The sequence below is a fragment of the Gobio gobio genome (genome assembly GCF_949357685.1).
Source record: "Gobio gobio genome assembly, chromosome: 22".
NCBI classification, from domain to species: Eukaryota; Metazoa; Chordata; class Actinopteri; order Cypriniformes; family Gobionidae; genus Gobio; species Gobio gobio.
Window position 1 is genome coordinate 7,104,042 of NC_137118.1, and position 23,752 is coordinate 7,127,793.

General features: G+C 36.0%; 1 protein-coding gene across 3 annotated transcripts in view; it reads left to right on the forward strand.

Moving 5' to 3' along the window:
- The window catches only part of bbx (BBX high mobility group box domain containing), a 56,152-nt gene that overhangs the window by 9,499 nt on the left and 22,901 nt on the right, over positions 1-23,752 (forward strand). For all 3 annotated transcript variants that reach the window (XM_079804840.1, XM_079804841.1, XM_079804842.1), the window contains exons 2-3: positions 2,170-2,251; positions 15,743-15,914. In XM_079804840.1, coding sequence (XP_079660966.1) covers positions 15,756-15,914 — 159 coding nt within the window. In that variant the 5' untranslated portion in view covers positions 2,170-2,251; positions 15,743-15,755. The remainder of the gene's footprint in view (positions 1-2,169; positions 2,252-15,742; positions 15,915-23,752) is intronic.

The following is a 23,752-nucleotide window of genomic DNA, read 5'->3' on the forward strand; positions in this document are numbered from 1 at the left end:
TTAAAGGATTAGTTCACTTCAAAATTAAAATTTCCTGATATTTTACTCACCCCATCTCATCCAAGATGTTCGTGTCTTTCTTTCTTCGGTCGAAAAGAGAATACATTTTTTGAGGAAAACATTCCAGGATTTTTCTCCACATCATAGACTTCCAGGGCAACCAAAATGTTGAAGGTCCAAATCAATGCAGTTTCAAAGGAAGGGCTTCAGAGGCTCTGCACGATCCCAGACGAGGAATAGGGTCTTATCTAGCAAAACCATCGGTCATTCTCAAAAAAATAAAAAATAAATAAATTCCTTAATAAGTTCCTTACGCAACAGATTTATCAGGAATTTATCAACCCAAGCATCAGCATCCAAAGACCACATTATTTTGACACAGCAGGCATAAAAAATGTTTAAAATAAGATGGTTATCTTGGCAGAATTTTAAGTTATGAATCAAAAAAGATGTTCCTGAGATTTCGGTGATGACACTGAAAAGTCGGAACCCGGCTTAAGTCACAATTTTCTTGCCTTTCCCACACTGACCTGATTGTTGCTCTTGCAGATTGATATTAAGGTCTTTTTGCTGATCATGATTTTACATGGCTGATTCTGATACCGATTTTTTTTTTTTTTTTTTTTTTTTTTTTTTTTTTTTTTTTAAGCAACAAACAATAAAGAATGAAAGTATACATAAACAAGATGTTTATTTGGTGTTTAACAGGCCAAATTGGCTTTTGGCCAATGAAAACAAGTCCGCAATCTGAAATTAACAGGAAATTAAATTGGGTTGAATTTATGTGAAATTAAAGGCAACAACTGCATATTCTGCAATCCAAACAACACAATCAACACCCATTCAACAATCCAAACAAAGACGTTACTTAAATCAGCATTTGTTTTTAAATTCAGTGTCAAGGAAAAAAAGTCTTTACCAGTGAAATTTATTAAAACCAAACTAAAGTATATAAATACATTGTTCCAAAATGTTAAATCAAATAAGTTTAGTGCAAAGGAAAAAAACAAAGATGCTGTTAAAAAGGTGCTTTTTAAATCAAATTAAGTCAATGTAATTTTAAGGTAAAATAAAAATGATCATCCTACACAGAACTGATAGTATTTCATTTCAAAAGTGCATGCAGGTTCTTCTTTACAAAAAGAAGCATTTAGGCTTTGGCACAATTTCGTCTGTTTCGTTTCTCATCCAACACAGCTCACTATCTACGCTTGTGCAGGGCGCGGAGAGGTAAGCGAGCGCAGGAAAGCGGCTCTTATTTGTTTGTACAATAAATTCCATTACTTTCTTTGTAATGGCTTGCGCTTTTGGACTATCTCTGCTGTAAATCTGGCTTTTTAGAATTATGGATTTTACCGATGGTTGAGTGAGGGATGATGGTTTTGGCTGTTTTGCATTATCAACAAATTTTCGATACTCATCGTGTTCTTTCGGGTGATGAACTTTCAAATGTCTGATCAAGTTTGTTGTACCGAATGTCTTCGCTGATGTTCCTCCACGATTAACAGATTGCAATCTTCACGTCCTGCTTGCATATTTCAAAATACTTCCACACAAGTGACATGTTCGCGAATGATTGCAATATAAGGCGCACTTCCGAAAAAATCGTCATTAAAAATACCAAAAAATTGCGCGCTAGAAGCAAAAAACGGCCGGTCAACCGGTGCATCCCTCGTTTAGACAGTATTTTTGTTTGCACAAAATAAAATGTAGTGTCAATAAAATAAGTAATTTCAGTATTTATCATGTTATAAATGAAAATATGAGTACTATATCTCTCATTTGATCATTTACAACAGTAAACACGCATTACCCATTATTGTAATTTTGACCGATATATCGGTCGACCTCTACTAATAAATATTAGTTAGGGAGTAAATGTTACTACAGCTTGCCATAACTGAAGTGGATTGAATGAATTCAATGTATGCTGTGAGCGATGTCATAACTTTATGCTTCCATCAATAACACCAAAGATGCCACCTTAGTTTGAAGCTGAAGTGGGGAACGTATGCCTCTAACTAATCATATCCACAACACACAGTTAAATTGTCGCTTACTGATGAGGTCGCACTCGGAACAGCGTTATTTGGTGCATTTGGCTTTGCTTTCTACGATTTATTCCTGTACTGAGGGCACAGTGTGTTTTTTTTTTGTTTTACTTTGTAGGTCATCTTCATCGCATGATACAGCCTGACTGACAGATCCATCCTCATCTTTCAAATACCGTATTTCCATATTCTGTGGCTCTGTAAGTACGCCTTCACTTCATGCCATGTGTTTTTCCCTTTCATCGGTTGTTATATCTCTTAAATTCACAGACTAATTGGGATCTGATGCCTTAACATTACAGATCAAACACTCATTACATCACAGATTTTAAGCTCGCGTCTGTACATAATCACCTGCTTATTGGGTTGTGCTCAATCCGAGATAAAACACATATTCATTCTTCAACCTTTTATCATGCAAAGAGCCAGTCTGTTCAAACATGATCTACTTTTCTGAATGACTGCATCAATAACAGTGTACTTTTGATCATCATATTACGGCATATTATAAAATGTACAGCTTGTTATTCCTTTAACCCTTCCATTGTAATCGGTAAGAATAGACTATAAATACCACATTGTTTTTGGTATTGGAGCCAGGCTTTGTGACATTGCAATGCATATTATCTAATAAAGAATTTTCATATTTTAATCAAATTGATTTGATCAAAATAACTCTAAAAAGTGTTCCATCTGTGGTATTTATAATTTGACTCATATTTTAAAAAACAATTACGACTTTTGGCCTTTCAACTTGCTGTTTTTAAATAGTTAAAACTATATATATCAAATTTGTCTATGATACAAATGGAAATAAAATTGTAATTGAAAATTAAATTTGTAGCTCTAAGATATATATATATATATACAGTTTTTTACTATCAAAGGCAATACAGAAATTGTTATAAAATGTGAGATATTATGAAATGCTAAAAGTGAATGAATTTAAGGAAAAGTTCCTAATCAAATTTTGATATTTTAACAATGATTTTCATCATCATATACTTTAAGATCAGCAAAAGTGATATTCTTTAAAGGGATGGTTCACCCAAAAATGAAAATTAGCCCATGATTTACTCACCCTCAAGTCATCCTAGGTGTATATGACATCCTTGTCCAGACGAATAAAAATCAAAGTTATATTAAAAAATGTCCTGGCTAATCCAAGCATTATAATGGCAGTGAATGGCAGCCCAAAATTTGAATTTTACTTTATAACATGTTAAATATGGATATTTTTCTTACACAATCCCATTTATTCACTTCAGAAGGCCTTTATTAACCCCCGGAGCCGTGTGGATTACTTTTATAATTGATGGATGCACTTTTATGGGGTTCAAATTTTGGGCTGTGTCACTGCCATTATAATGCTTGGATTAGCCAGGACATTTTTTAGTATAACTTTGATTTTATTCGTCTGAAAGAAGAATGTGATATACACCTAGGATGACTTGAAGGTGAGTAAATCATGGGCTAATTTTAATTTTTGTGTGAACTATCCCTTCTATTATCGTTTCTTTAGATCCATTGAACCCTAATTAAGAATTCATGAATTTTCGATGTTGGTTAAATTAGGGTTAAAAAGCAATACATTTTTGTATGTTTATGCTATTCAAGGTTGTTTTTTCACTCTTCACAAGTTCACTGTTGATATTTTACATATGAATAGCAAAACGGCTGTTGATTTCTGAAACATTTCACTTTCACAGTATCATCAGACTGTTGTAGGTTTGTTTTGCATTCATCCAAATTTCATCATTAAAGTTTGATTTTATTCAATTATTTCTGCTGGTAAGTAGCAATGATATTTTTTCTAAATAATAATTTGTATGATTTAGATATTGTTTATGTAATAATGCAATGTGTGTAATTATATTATACCCTTAATCCATTACACATTACACGTAATCCATTACAATTTTAGTCGATCAGTTATTATTAAGCATAGAATATAAATAAGCTTTAGAATCAGTAGATAAAACTTAAAAAATAACCACATGTGAATATATTAGCAAATTAACTTCACAACTTTTACTTGCACTGATATAGCAAGATGTTTTCTTTTAGTTGTCCTCTTACATAGGCAACTCTTTTCTTTGTGCTATGTATATTTTTCAATCTCGTAATATTCTGCAGACGAGAGAAGTGAATGTAATTGGCTGTTTCGCTACTGATGTCACACTTTTATTTGCACATGCTCCATAGTTATTCATAAACTCAGGATCAAAGCCTGAGATGCCAGAGAAAGTTGATGATCATGGTACCAACAAAGCCTGATTGGATTGGTTTGGTTTTGTCAACTCAAAACTAATCCTGTAACCCCGAGTTTGTTATGGTATATTGAATATTGTTTTATGTAAAGCAGCCTTGAGGCTTAAAGCCACATTGCGCTGTATAATTGCATTCTGACAGATGAAACTGAAAGATAGATGCTGCGATGAGGAATTTTGCCACACCCCTGCAGTGTAAAAAGTCCCACTAACTCGTTTATGATAATCTTTACATTTTGACCTTTTAATTGATCATCAAGCTATATCTTTATAAGTTAAAATGATTAGTCAATAATAAGGTATCAAGGTGCCACAAACTTGTATTTACCTGTTTGTCAGTATCTACTGCATATGCCCCGTTAAGCTTGCTTTTCAAATAGAGCAGTTTAGACTGCATTCATATTAAAGTTATGATTAATGTCATGCACCAGGGTTACATTCAAATAAATATACTCATTTGTTTAATCTTGGATGGCTTAAAAGATATAGAATAGGATTAAATCGCTAGCTTTAAACATATAGGTTTCTTGGAAGTATAACGGCAAACCTGTTGCAAGTCCTGTATCCCTCTCTTGGTTCTGTGAGGAAACTCTTGTTTCATTCAAATTTTGGAAATTTAGATATAATTTGTTTTTGAAAGTTGTCCCTGCATGGCAAGTGCATGAGAGTACATAAGGATCCATGCAAACGTAAAACGCATGCAGGAAGGGTTGAAACTTTTATTGTAATGTCCCTTTCAAAATTTCCAATTTAATTTGATCATGTTGCCTGAACTGAAAATAAAGCATTCACTTTTCACGACAGATTTCATTTGACAGTAATGATATTGGTATTCACACCAGAGAGGCAGAAACAGTAGGGCCCTATGAAATCCGTTTTATTTTTTCACAAATTCCGTTTTTTCCGTTTTAATTTTTGCGAATTCCTTTTTTTCCGTTTTCATTTTTGGGAATTCAGTTTTTTTTACCCTTAACTGTTATTTTAGTCGTAAAAAAAGTGTGTTTTTAATGTTAATATAATAGAACAAAACATAGAATAGGAATGACCTTAAATTTATTGAGGTAACAAACATCATATTTACTTTTCAGGACAAACACTGCAACATAACACTGCACTCTAAGCACTTCAATTCACAACTAAATATTAGTGCTGTGAATTGATAATTAAAAAAAAAAAACTAATTAATCAAATTTTTTTCTGTAATTAATCATGATTAATTGCAATTAAAAACATTGGAGTTTTTAATATTTTGATATTGTAATAATTTCATTTACTCTCCAAATTAATTTAGAAACATTTTAAAGACAGTATATTTTAAATGTGTGTTGTAATGGCATCTTTTTATGAATGAATGCCAGTATTATTGATATTAATGTCTATATGAAACATTGATGACGTTACATTACAGTATAACTGAAAGCTCCCAATTTCAACATTTATTAGGCTTTAAAAAATAACTTTTAATTTAATTGAACTTAAAACAATCTTTACATAACCTCATTATAATAAATGTTATATTTACCTGTGGCCTTCCCTGTCAGACATAGTCTACACAGAAACTGAATAAAGTTATCAACACCTTTCTTAACTGCATAAATAATAAGTGAAATATAGATTAATCATCATTAAAGCTACAATCTTCTTTTCCCGTTGTTCTTTGAACATTAATGACAGACATTATCAGTGCTCCTGTCACTTTAAGATCTACCTCAGCCAAACTTGATGTGGATAAGACGTGCTGACCCGCGCATCTCATTTTCTCTCAAGTTCATTTAAGGCATTATTTTCCATACAGTACATTAAAGTGCATTAAAAACAAGGCAAAATACAGCAAGCACTCCCCACGAGGGAACTGCTCGGCTCGGTACTGAGGGCTTAGCGTTGAGTTTCTTAACTTTTCCGCCGACGAAAGCAGAGCTGTGGTGAGCCGCTTCGCCATACTCTCATTGTTTTGAAGGCGGAGCTGAAATGACGGGAGGGGTTGTGTTGCCCAGATTTGCTTCCCCCGGTCTGCATTTTCCCCAGACATACGTTCTTCTCCCACGCAAAACCGCATTTCATTCCAAATATGTCAAATTCCGGGAAATTCTGCGTTAACAATAGATTCCGCGTTAATATGCCAATTCCACGATTCCGTCCGCGATTCGGTGATCGCGGAAATCATAGGGCCCTAAAACAGTTAATCAGAGAATCGGTTTACTCAAACTAAAATCAAATAATACATGATCAAATGTCTACGAGATTTATAAGAGTTATTATTCAATCCTGATTGTTTAATTAGAATATTTATTAAGCTTAACGCCTTACATTGCGATTGTAACCTTTTTTTTTTTATATATATATTTGTACATATTTTAATAGTAATGTTAACCAGGGCTTGACATTAACTTTTTTTCTCACCAGCCACTGTGGCTTTCCAAAGTCACTAGCCACTCAGCATTTTCACTAGCCACACTTTTGACATTCATACCATGGGGGAAAACTGCCAGATAGATATTTTTAATATTATCTCATAATTTGGCAGCATGTATATTAGGCTGCTGCCACTTTAAGACCTGACACAAATCTCCAGCCTCCTATTTCAACCAGTGACGTTTAGATCTCATAATATTTGCACGCATACTATTGCACTATTTACATTCACGAAAGACATATCCGACTGTTTTTATGTGACTACTCACTAAAGATGGACATTTTTGACACAATTTTGTGCGTATTTGACCATGAGCGTCAGTTTGGTTTGAAATGTGCTGGGGACAGAGACGCATTCAGAAGTGCATTTTCAGAAGTGCTGTGTACATTTATTTTTCTCTTTCGCGCAGGTCATGTTTTGAAAGACTATGTCCTGCAGCTTACTAATGTAAATAAATAAAAATGTCAGATGAGAGACATATTGCGGGTCTTATAGCCTATCTTACTCATGCCGACGAAAGCGCCCCGCGAATTCTTTAATATTTTTCATTTTTGCAATTTTTTTTACCACTTCATTATCAGAGTCCCACTGGAGCCCGTGTTTTTTTTATCCTCCCTATTACACATTAGTTACAGCCATTAAAATAGTTCAGTTTTGTTTTTAATGTCAAAGTAGATATATTTCGTTTTGTTTCTTTTTGTTTCTTTTGTTTTTGTTTTGTTTCTTTATTAAGTTAATTTAGAAAAATGTTTAAAGCATTTAATGTTTGTTAAACTAAAGTTTTTGCTTTTTAAAGTGACGAACAAGCGGCCAGCGGCCGACAGTGAGTTAACCCAACACTTTAGCCTCTGAAATCAACACTTGACTTGTCTTGCTTATTAAATCCATAAAAAACACTTAAAGCATCGTTTAAACGTTTAGCCTATTATCACCACCATCACAGTAAAAAGGCATTTTTGACAAGATGAGGCAGGCAGATCGCAACGGCGCGCGCAAACAAAACGGGCTACACAATCTAAACAAATAATTAAAAATAAAAAACATGCTGGTTGTCTTACCTTAGGCTACACCTCTCCGCGAAATGAATATATATCCGATCTTCAATTCCCGTGCTATATGCACATTTAACGGAGTTCATGTCAACGAAATCAACCGATATGAGTATTTTATTCATCAGCTCTTTTCAACATCAAAGACCGCATTATGAGAACGAGCGACCTAAACACTGGTAAGAGCATTTAGTCTCATTAATTTTAATGAAGATGATTGTGCTTTTGAGCATCTAAAACTTTGATTATTTTCATGCATATGCATAGCGCCGTCCTATAGCCTAAAAAAGCCCGAAGCCCGGCCTGCGTCTGAGGTAGGCTATGACTGGAAAATTGTCCCGAAGCCCGGCCCTAGGGCGTAAAAAAGTCGGGGCCCGTCGGGCTCGGGCAGAAATGTAGGGCTCTACTTTGAGTAAGGCTGAAAGCGTCTTTCTTTTTAATACATTTCTGGAATGTCTCAATTACAGTAGGCCTAGCCTATAGATAATTATGATATTTGTGGCTGCACCGGGGTCCGTCATTACGCTAAATCATGAGCGGTCCATGGCACCTGCTACCCATGGCTGTTAAGAACTGTATAGGCTACATCAATCCATTACAACAATTTCGTGTTATGGGCACTGCCACTGATACAGGCAGCGGAAGAGCCTATTTTACGGAGCTTGCTTCTGCTTTTCAAACGTTTTTACAACAAAAGATGTCGTTAAAACGACATAAGATCTCGTTATTATGAGAAAAGATGTAGTTAAAACGACATAAGATATCGTTATTACGACACAATTGAGTGGAAAAAATAATATGTGTGTGTCAGCAATGCTTCACCGCAAAATTGAACTCGAGGTAAAAAAAAAAAAAAAAAAAAGTGGTGGGTACAAAAGGACTCATGACGAAATCTGGTGGGTACGCGTCCCCCCCGTCCCCCCCGAAATCGACGCCTATGTATTTGACTAAGGAAAACCGAAAATGAAAGCGAAAGTGTTGAATCTGAGCGCGCAGATTGCTTTAATAGTGCAGGTGCAATGTAGCTTTTGAAGCTAGAAGCAGTTTGCTCATTTTGAGAGCTAAGGAAAGTTTCCAAATGACTGATTTGATGTGATAATCTTTGTTGATTAATTTAATAATAAACATTACGCGGTAATTTCCCGCTTTATGTACCCAAAACTTGCAAGTGGGAGTAAAATGATGCGCAATACCCACGACAAAATTCAGACCCTGTATGGTTTTGATTTAATATCGGTACTTCAGTATTAGATTGGGGTACCGTACCGAAGCCAAAATTGTGGTATTGAGCCATCCCTAGTGTGTATTTGACTGTTCAAGCGCAATAAGCAGCGAAAAAGCTAAACTCCTTTTTGTACCGAGATGCGCCTTTATGTGCGCGCACTTTCACCGTGTCCTAACTAGACGGAATGCGATAAGATTCCAGCCTCAAGCAATTCGTCTGTCCACACCAGACGCGACGCGACTACGAGATGCGATAAAATCAATCAAAAACCACAGCCAATCAGAACAGCGTGTGGGCGGGCTCTCGCGACAAGTGTACGGCACCAGAGATTAATCTTGACGGCATTCGCAAAGTACATAATCAAATTCACAAATATTACACCATTTAAACATTACTAAAAATACATACTGAGTTACTAAAACAATCTTTGTCGTAGAATATACTTGTTTGTACGTTCTTTTCAAGATCTGAGGTGAATTATCCATTGTTGCTTTTAGTATGACTCCGTTACAAAGCTTGAGCATTAAATGATATTCAAAGTCACATTACACACTTTTAAAGCACATAAACATTACCTGAGATTATCATTGCTATGTTTTGTGGTGTTGTTTCAGCCACAACGTCGCAAAAATAGAATCATTGTGTGTCGCCGTTGCGGCTGGTTAGGACAAAAACTCAAATGAACATGGAAAAGATTACTTTTATTACGCGTCGCGTGTAGTTAGGACACTGTGTTTGGGTGTGAGAGCACAAAATCTGCGGGAATGAGTAAAATTATTAGCAATACGCACAATCCCATGCTGAAATTCAAGCCCTGTAACACCAACAATATTCATCGCGAATGAAATGAGTGAGTGAGGGGAGGCGGGTTTGTGTGTCACTCGCTGTCGGAGAGATGAGAGAGAGAGAGAGAGAAAGGGCTTCTGGTATTGTGTATCTAGTCAGTGAAAAATGAGTATTGAAAGTGCTTCAGATATTTCAGTATTGAAAAATCTATATTTTTGACAACACTCCTACATTTCACTTACTTTATTATTTCACATGCCTTTTTAAAAGACTACAATTGAAAAATGTATTTATTTGTATATAAAATTCAAACCGGCTAGTAGGAGTGACTGTTACACGCCAGTGCTGAAATACACCCGCATTTGGCAGGGTTGGCAAGTGTTAATGTCAAGCCCTGATGTTAATATATATTTACATTCTCATAACCATGAATTACTGTATTATCCATTAGGGGTGTAACGATACAGTCGTGTCACGATTCGATATCAATCGCGATACTGAATATGTAAATCGTGATACGATATGTATCCCGATATTTTAAGCCAAATTAAAGAAGAGGGTTTTTTTTATTTTTACTTTTTTTATTATTATTAGTGTTTTATTATCAGGACCCACAAATATTCTCCCATTGCATTATTATACATTATATTCAACATTATATATAGTCGTTTAATGTACAACCCCAAATCAGAAAAAGTTGGGACAGTATGGAAAACGCAAAAAAAAAAAAAAGAAGTGCTTTCTAAATTTACTTTGACTTGTATTTCATTGCAGACAATATGAACAAAAATATGTCATGTTTTGTCTGGTCAACTTCCTGTCATTCGGACCTGCAACACATTTAAAAAAAAGTTGGGACAGTAAAGCATTTACCACTTTGTAATGTTGCCATTCCTTTTCACAACACTTAAAAGACGTTTAGGGACTGAAGACACCAAGTGATGAAGTGTTTCAGGTGTAATTTTGTCCCATTATTCCTGCAAACAAGTCTTAAGGTGGGCAACAGTACGGGTTCTTCGTTGTCGCATTTTGCGGTTCAAAATGCGCCACACATTCTCTATTGGAGACAGGTCGGGACTGCAGGCAGGCCAGTCAAGTACTCGTACCCTCTTCCTCCGCAGCCAGGACTTTGAAATGTGTGCAGAATGTGGTTTTGCATTGTCTTGTTGAAATATGCATGGACGTCCCTGGAAAAGATGTCTTCTTGAAGGCAACATATTATGCTCCAAAATCTCTATGTACTTTTCAGCATTAATGGTGCCTTCACAGAAGTGCAAGTTACCTTTGCCAAGGGCACTGACACAACCCCATACCATGACAGACCCTGGCTTTTGGACTTGTTGCTGGTAACAGTCTGGATGATCCTTTTCTTCTTTGGTCTGGAGCACACGGCGTCCATTCCTCCCAAAAATACCTCAAATACTGATTGATCTGACCACAGTACACGTTTCCACTGTGTGATGGTCCATCCCAGATGCCTCCGAGCCCAGAGAAGTCGACGCCGCTTCTGGACACTGTTAACATAGGGCTTCCTTTTGGCACAGTACAGTTTTAACTGGCATTTGTGGATGTAACTACGTATTGTGGTACTTGACAAAGGTTTGCCAAAGTAGTCCTCAGCCCATGTGGTGATATCGCTTATAGATGAATGACGATTCTTGATGCAGTGCCGCCTGAGGGATCGGAGATCACGGTTGTTCAGCTTAGGCTTGCGCCCTTGTCCTTTACGCACTGAAATTCCTCCAAAATCCTTGAATCTTTTAATTATGTTATGCACTGTTGAATGTGAAATATCCAAATCTCTTCCTATCGTTCTTTGAGGAACATTGTTTTTAAACATTTCAATAATTTTCTCACGTATTTGTTGGCAAACTGGCGATCCTCTGCCCATCTTTGCTCCTAAAGGATTAGACCTTTCTTGGATGCTGCTTTTGTACCAAATCATAATTACAATCACCTGTTGACATCACCTGTTTCAAATCACATCATTATTTAACCATCTTACCTCATTACTAGCCCTAAATTGCTTCTGTCCCAACTTTTTTTTTAAATGTGTTGCAGGTCCGAATGACAGGAAAGGATGCATATTTACAAACAGTGTTGGGGGAAACGCATTACAAGTAACTTGAGTTACGTAATAATATTACTTTTTCAAGTAACTAGTAAAGTAACGCATTACTTTTCAAATTTACAACAAAATATCGGAGTTACTTTTTCAAAAAAGTAACGCAAGTTACTTTTTCACATTAGTTTGACTGACATCTCTCCTGCCCCCATGTTGTGAAAAATAAGTGGAGAGGCGTGTGTGTGAACATGATGGTTATTGTAGTTCTAGACTAAATGTGAGCATTTATTTATCTCACTTGCACAATAAAGATTCTGTACTCCTCAAAATGAACAAAATTAGAGGACTATGCAAACCTCCAATAATTAAATGTTAAATAAAACAAATATTTTTATGCATTTAATCTACCTTTATTGACCAATGTCGTGCTGCTGACCTTTGATGATTCAGTTAAGCCATGATCAAAAATTACTAGATTTTTTTTATTTATTGGTAAAACGTTTTTCTCCTGTGTCCTATTCTTCCATTATCCAGAATGGCAGCACATTTTTACCTCAGCCTGAGGCCTATTATTTCAATTTTGGTATGAAGAGGTCTTTACATTTGCACAAAAAAGGACTTTTTTTGCTATTAAAAAACAAAACAAAAAAGCAAGCCCAGCCCAGGTGAGAAAAAGTAACGCAAAAGTAATGTAACGCATTACTTTTCTTAAAAAGTAACTAAGTAACTCAATTAGTTACTTTTTAAGGGAGTAACGCAATATTGTAATGCATTACTTTTCAAAGTAACTTTCCCCAACACTGTTTACAAATGACATGAAGTTGACCAGACAAAACATGAAATATTTTGTTCATATTGTCTGCAATGAAATACAAGTCAAAGTAAATTTAGAAATCACTTCTTTTTCTTTTTTTTTTTGCGTTTTCCATACTGTCCCAACTTTTTCTGATTTGGGGTTGTAATAATGTCACTGAAACTCCGTAAACTTTCATTTTTTCCCCTCACTCATTACTCGTGCTTTCAATGCAGGCAGCATTCTCTCCCAGTGCTCGCTTTGTCCGGCCTCTCCTGCTATTAATGCACTATACATATAGAATAAACTAAAATGCTTTGAATAATCATGCTACTAAAACTAAATGTGATCTGGTGATTTAAATGATGTTTGCACTTTCACTGAGGAGTGCCGGTTTAAATAATGTTTGCGCTCTCACTTTGAAGAGTGCCGTTCTGGCAGCGCGTGCACTTCGGATGATCAATGCAATCAATCACAGTTCTAATCGCAAGAAAACATGTCAAAATGACCACTCTCAAACTGTAATTTTTTTATTTATTCTGCATTTATTCACTTATGTTGTATTCGCGCGTCAGGCAATCATTTGAACGTCCGTGTTTACTACAGTATGTGCGACGTTAAATCTGTTCATCAAGCCATCGTTCGTGTCTCTTCAGAAGACTTGGATTTGGATTAGACCACTCGATTAGTTCTTTTTACGATGCCTTTATGACATTTATTGGATTTTTTAAGTTTGAGAGGAAATGACTTTAAATGGAGGGACAGAAATCTCTCAGGTTTCATAAAGAATATCTTCATTTGTGTTTGGAAGTTAAACGAAAAAATGTCATGATGGTGAGTTTACATTTGTGGTACATTTGTAAATTTGTGTTTGGGTGAATTATACCTTATAAATAGGCCTACTACATTAAGTTGAGCCTTGGATAAAACAACTCTATATCGCGAATCGTATCGTTTCCATCAACGGTACATATCTTCATATTTTTATATTGCAATATATCGTTTAACGATATATCGTTACACCCCTTTTATCCATATATTTTTGGATGATTATGTTTGAGATTTTTTTTCATAAATGAATGACAAACTTTCCAATCCGAATTCATTTTTTGTCATTTTTATTCTCATTTGATAATGTAAGCTCCTGTAATGTCTGTTTTATTGCACTTTATCAAGCCGTCACTCAATAAAAGGGGCAATTTCCACTCGGGCTGAACACCCATTAGCGCTTATAGTGACCGGTCATAAAGAGAGAACTGCTGTCCTGAAAGACCTGATTGGTAGCTTTATGGAGCTTTACAGTGCTTTGGTTTTCCTTACAGAAATAGAATCAGCATTCCCATGAATTAAACTTCTGTCATCATTTACTCAACTTCATGTTGTTCCAAACCCACAAGCATTTTTCTGTGGACCACAAAAAGAGACGAATGTCATATGAATGACTTGGTACTGTATGCTGTCAGAGCAACATGAACATCCTCTTAAACGTTTGAAATTAACGTGAAATTACACAAATTAATCTTTTAAATGAATTAATATGATTCGGCGAACAATTAATTTACTGTAATTTAATCAGCAAACAATTAAAAATGCTAACATTTACAGATTTTTTTATTTTCTTTCATTTTCGTTTCGAGATTTATTCTAGTGACAGTCACAGTTATAGTTATAGCAACAAAGTGACAAATCTGCATAGTTTTGTGAGTAATTGGTAACACTTTACAATAAGGTTTGTTAGTTGACATTAGTTAACTACATTAGTTAACATGAACTAATAATGAACTGCACTTATAAAGCATTTATTTATCTTTGTTAATGTTAATTTTGACATTTACTAATGCATTATTAAAATCTTGTTAACATTAGTTAATGCACTGTGAACTAACAAACAATGAACAGCTGTATTTCTATTAACAAAAATTAATAAATTGCTCATTGTTAGTTCATGTATTAACTAATTTTAACAAATGAGACCTTATTGTACAGTGCTAGCGATTTAATTTACCGACATATATTCTTAATAAGCTTTATCTATATGATACTATTTACATGGGTCTTTTTACATGGAAATGTATAGCTGCCTTTAAAATACTTATCATACTTTTGGGTCCTTGGCATGAAAAAGCATAAACACATCTGGGTTAAATGACATTTACATCCACTAACAACCAGCTATTTATTTGAGTTGTCACATTAACGACGTTGAATGAACGTGCAAGACCTCGTCTAGTGTCAGCATTTGTTCAGTCCTGTAACTGAATTAACAGCAAGAGGGCAGCAGACACCAGCTAAGGACATCATTCCAGAAGATGTCTGCTGCTAATGCGATGTCTAGAAACATTGCACTCCCATATTCTGATCCATTCTGGATCCTTCCTGTGTGCAGTTGTGACACATGATAATTGAGGCACATGAGTTAGGACACAGTCTAGCTAGACGTGAACTGGTATGTTAAGTTTCATGTTGATGTGACTGGGTGTGTGTGTGTGTGTGTGTTCCTCTTCCTGTTAGTGTGCATGCAGCGAGCGTGTGTGAGGTGTGTGCTCTAGTCCTATTGGAGAGGAGGGAGTTTGTGTATGTGAAGGTCACATGTACAGTAGAGCTGCACCGGTGCTGCAGATGCAGAAGAACAGTGCTGAGATAGACAGGGAACCCTGTGACCGCTCTCCATCAGCGAACACTGCGGCGCACTGCACTCGACAGCATGTGTGTGTTTTTTTTCTTCTTAAACTAACAATGCACACGGGAAAACACTGCACATTGAATCTGCACCTGAATCAACTGTTTTAAGGCTCTTTATGAACAGCTCTTGATGCTTAGATTTGCCCCACTTGATTTACGGCCCCATCAAAAATACATTATAGTCTTGTAATCTATAATCCTATGACGCCCGTCAAATTGTATTTACAGTCTGTGGCTGCCTTTATGTCTCCTTGCTTTTCCCCCCTTGTTGTAACCAATTACACATTTCACCTTTAAATGAATTACCAGGCAATGCAATTATCAGTGTGTCATGGCCTCTTTCTGTCCTGTAGTCTGTTATTTGACGTTAAAGGGCCGTGTTTAACCTCTGACCTTTGCCCTCATCAGGGTCAGCAGCAGTATGAAGGGTGGAGGTGGAGGGAAAGAACCTCCGGTGGAGGGAGAGGTCAGCGGAAAGCGGCCCAAACGCAAGTGTCTGCAGTGGCACCCGCTGCTGGCCAAGAAAGCTCCAGAGTTCTCTGAGGAAGAGGAGGAGGAAGACGAAGAAGAGCTGGAGAAGGTGAATGATTACTCAAACTGCATTCACTTCAGTGCATTAACCCTGCCATTAGTGTTTTGTTCATTACTGCAGTTGCTCTTTAAAGACTGGAAGTCTGAAAAAGACATGAAAATTAAATGAGAGTTTTGTGGCTTTTAGTTCATGTGTCTTAGTTTTGAGGTCTTCTGTGCGCTGGTGTAATTCTAAATTAGCTTTTAGGCGATTTAAATGTTTAAAGTTTGTTTATATTACCGTTCAAATGTTTGGGACTGGTAAGATTTTTTTATATGTTTTTGAAAGAAGTCTCTTTAGCTCACCAAGGCAGCATTTATTTGATCAAAATACAGTAAAAACTGTGAAATATTATTACAATTTAACATAACTGTTTTCTATTTGAATATATTTTTTTATTAAATTCATCCCAGTGATGCAAAGATGAATTTTCAGCATCATTAATCCAGTCACATGATACTTCAGAAATAACATTTCTTCTTATTATCAGTGTTGAAAAGAGTTTTAATATTTTTGTGGAAAAATCATACTTTTTTCAGGATTCTTTGATGAAAATCATTTGTACATTATCAAAGGGTTAGTTCACCCAAAAATGAAAATTATCCCATGATTTACTCACCCTCAAGTATCTAGTTGTATATGACATTCTTATGTCAGACGAATATATAATTGGAGTTATATTAAAAAATGTCCTAGCTCTTCCAAGCTTTATAATGGCAGTGAATGGTTGTTTCGTTTTTGAAGTCCGGTTCGGATTCGATATCACGATGCATCACAATGCATTGACGATACACTGCATCCTCATGTATACAATACAATTTTGTCAGTCAGTTTTATGAACGGAACCTTTAATTTGACCTGCTCAAAGAAAACACGCTTCTTGAATGTATCAAACAAAACTCAAGTCTGGGCACAGAAGACAACAGGAGCATTTAGAACAAATACACAAAATACTAAAAGCCACTTCAGGTGGTCTGCGCTCAGTACAGTCAAAGCTCAAGTCTAAATGCATCTGGTTGTTGAAACCACATATGTAAATTTTACTCCTCGCAACAATGCTACAAAAATAAAAAAAGTTATGGGATATATGACATAGCCAGATATGAGGGCGCTACTGAAGCACGCGTCGCCGGAGACGAGCAGCTGCGCATCTCTTCATCAAGCAAACGCACAAACTACCGAAAGTAAAGTTGCAGGTGCTCAACATACAATCATATTCATTAAAAGTAAAGAAACTGAATGATTTGACCAGTGATGTTGCCGCGCGCTCTCCTATTGCGGTCTTTGATTTTGAAATTAGAAATTAAAGACCGCAATAAGGAGAGCGCGTGGCTCAATGATGATTAATAAAATGCAGCCCATATCTGTTGTTTTCGGTGACGTGAACTCAATTAAATCTGCATATAGTGCAAAATGAAGTGAAATGGGAAATGAAGATCGGATTTATATCCGTTTTGCGGAGATACATTTATGTGCCCAAGTGTAAATGAAATAGTTTTGATAAATCAGATAGCTTTGATTTACACACAGCGCATGTGTTCTCCAGGTTGTGCTTACCAGGTTGTTCATAAAAGCCGAAATGTGCCCAGATGTCGTCTGGAGCATTTTAATTACTCACTCGCGTCTCGCCTCTCTCTGCCATTGTATGCTACCGCGACAAAGCACGTACGTGACAAATGATGTCAGAAAATAATCAGTACATTAGAATCGGTTGTGGTCTATTACCGAACCAATGCCGAATCGTCCTCGTTTGCATCGAAGAAACTATTAATTTCGACCCCCCTACTCCACACAGTTCTGGGGGGTTAATAAAAGCCTTCTGAAGCGAAAATATCCATATTTAAAACTTTATAGACTAAAATAACTAACTTCCGGCAGACCGATTACGCATCGATTACGCCTTGACGCATGCGTATTGACGAACGCAGAAGCAATTGAGTTTGTTTCCCAGCCCTATCCGTGAGAGGCGTCAAAGCTTACGCTGCTCCTATACATCGCGTCAGGGGTTACTCTTTTGCCGTAAGTTGACTTGCGTACTGCTGACTACCGGAAGCTAGTTATTTTAGTCTATAAAGTTTTAAATATGGATATTTTTCTTACACACACACGTGCCACTCAATGTTCCCTCTAAGGTGCGCGCCTGTGCAGCCGCGCAGAAAGAATAAAATGGGATGAAACGGTATGGAAATTTCACATCACGATTATGGTGACCCAAATTATCACGGTTATCAATATTATCGCAGTTTTCTTCAAATGAGATGAAACTGTTCAAACAGATGCACACACTTAAAACATTTCAACAAGTTTTATATTTGAAAATCAACAAACAACAAAAAAAATCAAGCAGCTCTATGCACTTTTTTAAGCTAGATTCTATTCTGTGGGATTTCCTTCCTTATAATGGCCGTTGTCAATAGCAACGCATAACGCATAAATAATAATAATTTGGTGTAAATATAATATCTAATATTATCTCTGTAAATATATTCTCAAGCAATATTCTCATCAGTGTTCTATCAGCTGACACATTTAAATCTAGCATATTTTGTGTATGAGCCCAAACAGTATCCTAGTGAAATAATGAATATCCATATTTTCATATGATTTGAGTTTATTTTATTAAATATCAAAAATACTTGACACCTAGATGAACACTTTACAGCTGGTTTTATGAGTGCAAGTCATTTTCTTCAAATGCTATAGAAGTTAGAAACATGTACCAATCTTGTATGTAACTTTAGAAACGAATCGCGAATCTAGAACGTCAAGCCAGCGTTATTCCAGTCATATCAGATGCGCTGTGGTTCTGCTGTGTTTGTTTGAAACTATTTTCGCTGCTGAAATAGAACAAAAACAGTCGACTACTGTCATGGGCGTAGATTACGCGGGGGACGGGGGGGGGGGGGGAGTGTCATTCGTCCCCCGCACTTTACCGAGTCTCACCGGCCCAAGTCGACCCGCTCCGTGAGGGATTCGAACCGGCGTCTAATCGCACCGTTCTTACTGGCCTACGTCTGTTACAAGGGCAAGTTTGTTTACGTAGAAGCCAATGTGAATAAATCTAGATTTAAATTCAAAGACACAAAATAAAATATACATGACCTGTCATTTTATTCGTATCCAAAAACAAGTTGCTCTGAACACCATGGAGTGCTAACACTCTCGTGCAACACTCTAATTCATACTGGAAGCCGGAGGGCGCCCTCTCACAGAAAGTCCAAAAAGGATTCGTAGAAGTAATCACGTTCCAAAGGCATTCAGCGCTGAACCAGCAACTGAATAAAAAGAATTATGACTGATGAAACGCGGCGACAAACACGATTTCGACAATATATGGTTCATGTGTGTTTTTCAAGCCATCTCAAGGTATTTATTGACAATAAAGTATATGAATAATGCAGTGCTAACTGACATCCTTTTTAATGTTTAGTATCTTCTGCTCACCAAGGCTGCATTTATTATATAAAACAGCTGTTTTCTATGTGAATAATATATATATATATATATATATATATATATATATATATATAGTAAACGTGTAATTTTTTCCTGTGATAAAAGTTGAACTTTTCAGCATCATTACACCAGTCTTCAGTGTCACATGATCCTTCAGAAATCATTCTAATATGAGGATTTGCTGCTCAAGAAACATTTATGATTATTATAAATGTTGAAAACAGTTGTGCTGTTTAAAAATGTTGTGGAAACCATGATGCATTTTATTTTTCAGGATTCTTTGATGAATAGAAAGTTAAATTAACTGCATTTATTTGCATTAAATAAAGCACTTATTAAATATAAATCTTTATTTATATTATAAATGTCACTTGTGATCAATTTAATGCATGTTTAATGAATAAAATTATTAATTTCTCTCTTTTTTAATCTTACCACAAAAGTTTGAATAGTATCATGGTTTCCACAAAAATGAAGCAGCAGCACAACTGTTTTCATCATTGATAATAATCATACATGTTTCTTGAGCAGCAAATCAGCATATTAGAATGATTTCTGAAGGATCATGTGACACTGAAGACTGGAGTAATGATGCTGAAAATTCAGCTTTGATCACAGGAATAAATTACTTAATTTCTTTTTACTATATATTCACATAGATAACAGCTGCTTTACATTGGCTTTTTTTTACTGCATTTTTTATTATATAAATGCAGCCTTGGTGTGCAGAAGTCTTCTTTCAAAAACATTGAACAATTGTAATTTTTTTAACTTTTCTAAACTGCCTTGTTCAGTGATATTTTTTTAGCATTGCATAAAATCCATGGGTACTTAATGCACAAGTGTTTGTAGTGCATAAACCAATCATAAAATTGGCATAAAATATAGGGGAAAATATTATACATATTAGTGGTTATTGTTCAGTAGTGTATTTTATATCTTACTGAATTAAATGCAAGAGATCAATTAAATCTGTCAATTAGACAGAGGTCAGAAAAAAACGGGTATTACACCTGACATTTCTGTCCCCCTCACTTCTGAAAAGACGGCTTCACCCCTGACCACTGTAGCTATGATGAATGAATCTCCTGCATACGTCGCATGTTTTCAGTGAGTGAGAGCGCGCTCAGCCTCTGAACAAAACTCGGCTAATCTGAACGCCTCTGATTATTAGAAACACGTGTGGTTAGTTATAATACGCAACGCGATTATAACAGATGGCTTTTGAGAAGACGATAATAAGTTCAATCACCAAAGAGGCTAGTGTGAGTGGTAGTAATACCAGACGTAGTTTTGGTGAGGTCAAAGTCCACTTGCCTTGCGTTCGCAGGTGTGAAGTGTTTCCCCCTATTACAGTGACTCTCTTCTGGCATGTTCTGCAGACTGGGTGACGATCTTCGATTAAGTTTCCCTCAGGACTTTTGTAAAAGCCAAAATATGACCACACCTCAGATTTGGTCCTTTTAGAAGGCTGAACAATCTCCCGAGTGCTGTCACTGCCTTCTGCCATTTCTTCTCATTCAAAAAACAGTTGCGCCTGCACCTGACTAACGCTGACTGGACAGGATTTACCGCGCGTTTTCAAAATCGTGATAGTCACGAACGGTTTTAATGATAATTAATTTTTAAACGATATTACTAACCGTTAGTACATTTTATCGTGAAACTGGTAATCATTCCATCCCTATGCCACGCAGACGACAGACACAGATGCGAAATGTGGGGAGAAATCCATTTGATTGTAGTTTAAATGAGAAATAATTGCAGTGCTCTGTTCAACCGCGATAGAGTTAGTATCGCTATCGTGTTAGAACCGGTGGATGCGGTTTACAGGTTTCATAGAAAGACAATGATGTCATGTGTGAGCAGCAGTGAGTCGTGTTTGCGGTTCAAATAGTTCAAAATGAGAGACAACGAGAAACGCAAAGACATGTGAAATAAAACCTCATGTTTTAAAGAAGAGTGGCTTGATTAAGTGGTGGAAATAACAGATGATGGACACAGCACGGTAACAAAACAGACATTTACAGTTACACCCACCACAAGTGTAGCGTGCAAACCAGAACACCTCAGTAACACACGTCAGTTTAAATACATTTGTGTGTGGTTTGGGTTTCTGGGATGTTTAGGTAGATCTAATAGCTAAATATGTTCAAGGGAACGTGTGAACTCTTTTATAGTTATTTAATTAGGCTACTTCAGTATGTTGTTTTTAAGCAAATTGGAGCATTTAAACTGATATACTATATCAGTTTAAATACTTAAATTTGTGTTATATTATAGGCTATTATAAATATATTATATTGTAAGCTTAATAAAGAATTGATCTCACAAGGGGATTGTTTAAGGATCATTGCCATTAAAACGTTTGAAAACCCCTGCTATAGAAAATCTTCATCATAAGCAATAAACAAAGATTTAAATTTGATGGTTTAATGCTGCCTGTCGCCAATAAATGACTGTACAAAAACACGTTAAGAACCATCTCAGTGGAACTGCTTAATTTTTTTCATATTTTATTATGTTATATTATTATAAAGAATTGAACTGTCCTGGGGGAGATTTGAATAGTATTTCTTGGTAAAGACTACAGTTAACAGCACTGTAAAATGTGCTCAATTTAGTGGCTTCCGACTTAACTGTTTTTTTTTTTATTTAATATATCACTAAGTTACATCAAGGGTTAAATAAAATAGAAATGGCACATTAAAGTTAAAACTGGATGATGAAACCACTTTTTTCTGTGCGTTTACGTACGCTGTACAGGTAAAGAATGTTTTTGCTCAGTTGACCAAAATGTCCGCCCAAAAGAGAAGTTTTGCTCAGCGAGGTTTTGCTTTGCTGCACCTCTTCAGAAGGCCTTTAGTAACCCCCTGGAGCCGTGTGGAGCAGTTATATGATGGATGGATGCACTTTTATGGACTTCAAAACAGAAACAGCCATTCACTGCCACTATAAAGCTTGGAAGAGCCAGGACATTTTTAATATCTGTCTGACCGTTTAATGTCTTTACTGTTGCTTTTGATCAATTTAATGCTTCTTTGAAGAATAAAAGTATTTCTTTAAAAAAGATCTAATTGAACCCAAACTTTTGAATGTATATTGAGAGCTCTATAGCCTCTTTAGAATGACAATAATCAATAGCAATAGCCTGTAGCAAATCATGCTTGGAATAACTTTAGTTGGGTTAAACGAAGGCTATTAAAAATAGACATGCTATTTCCATCCGATCTGTTTCAGTTTCAGAAATGAATCAGTTCAACAAAATCGTTAAACAAGTTTGCATCGTCTTTAATGTTGCATCATTGTTGAATCATTGGACTGTCAGGCTCAGTCAGATATGTAGAATATACCACAATTTTGTAGCTTTGCAACACTGTAACTGTAATTTCTGCAGTTTGCATCCGTCTCTGCTAGAAAGTTTGCATATTTAATGACAGCAAAATGCACTCCTGTCATTAATGTTTTAATTCAAAATACCTGTACTTGGAAAACAACAGTAGCAACAGAAGTGTGTCTACTTGGAATGATGGGCTCTGAATCATGTGTTTGGTCAATTATTAGATAGAGGAAGGACAAAAACCGCACTACCTTAGGTAATGTCCTTGTTGTTCAGATTCTGTTTGTGAACTCTGGAGGTTTATGAGGGAACTGCATGGAGTTCATGAGTTGATGAAAAGCTAATAATTAAGTAAAGCATACAAATGTAAAAATTTAAATAGTTTTAAAATAAAAACACAGCTGACAAAAAAAAAACTTTGGGAATCCCTTGGTTATTATGAAGGGATTCATAGGAATTCCAACAATTATAGGGATAGTTCACACAAAAAAAAAGAAAATTCTGTAATTATTTTCTCACCCTCATGTCGTTCCAAACCCGTAAGACTTTCATTCATCTTCGGAAAACAAATGAAGATATTTTTAAAGAAATCTGAGATATTTCTGTCCCTCCATTGATAATCCATGCAACTTTGTTGCTTCAAAAAAATTATAAAGAGATTGTAAAACGAATCCATATGAATTGAGCGGTTTAGCCCAAATTTTCTGAAGAGACACGAGTGCTTTTTATGATGAACAGATTGAACGTAGAATTTTATTCACATATAAACACTCATCGACGGAAGCTCAAGCATGTTCGCTTGATGTGCGAGAACCAATGAGGTTCATTCTCGTGTTACGCAGCACGTTTGAGCTTCAACAAGAACCAATGAGGTTCATTCTCGTGTTACGCAGCACGTTTGAGCTTCAACAAGAACCAATGAGGTTCATTCTTGTGTTACACAGCACGTTTGAGCTTCAGCAAGAACCAATGAGGTTCATTCTTGTGTTACACAGCACGTTTGAGCTTCAACAAGAACCAATGAGGTTCATTCTTGTGTTACACAGCACGT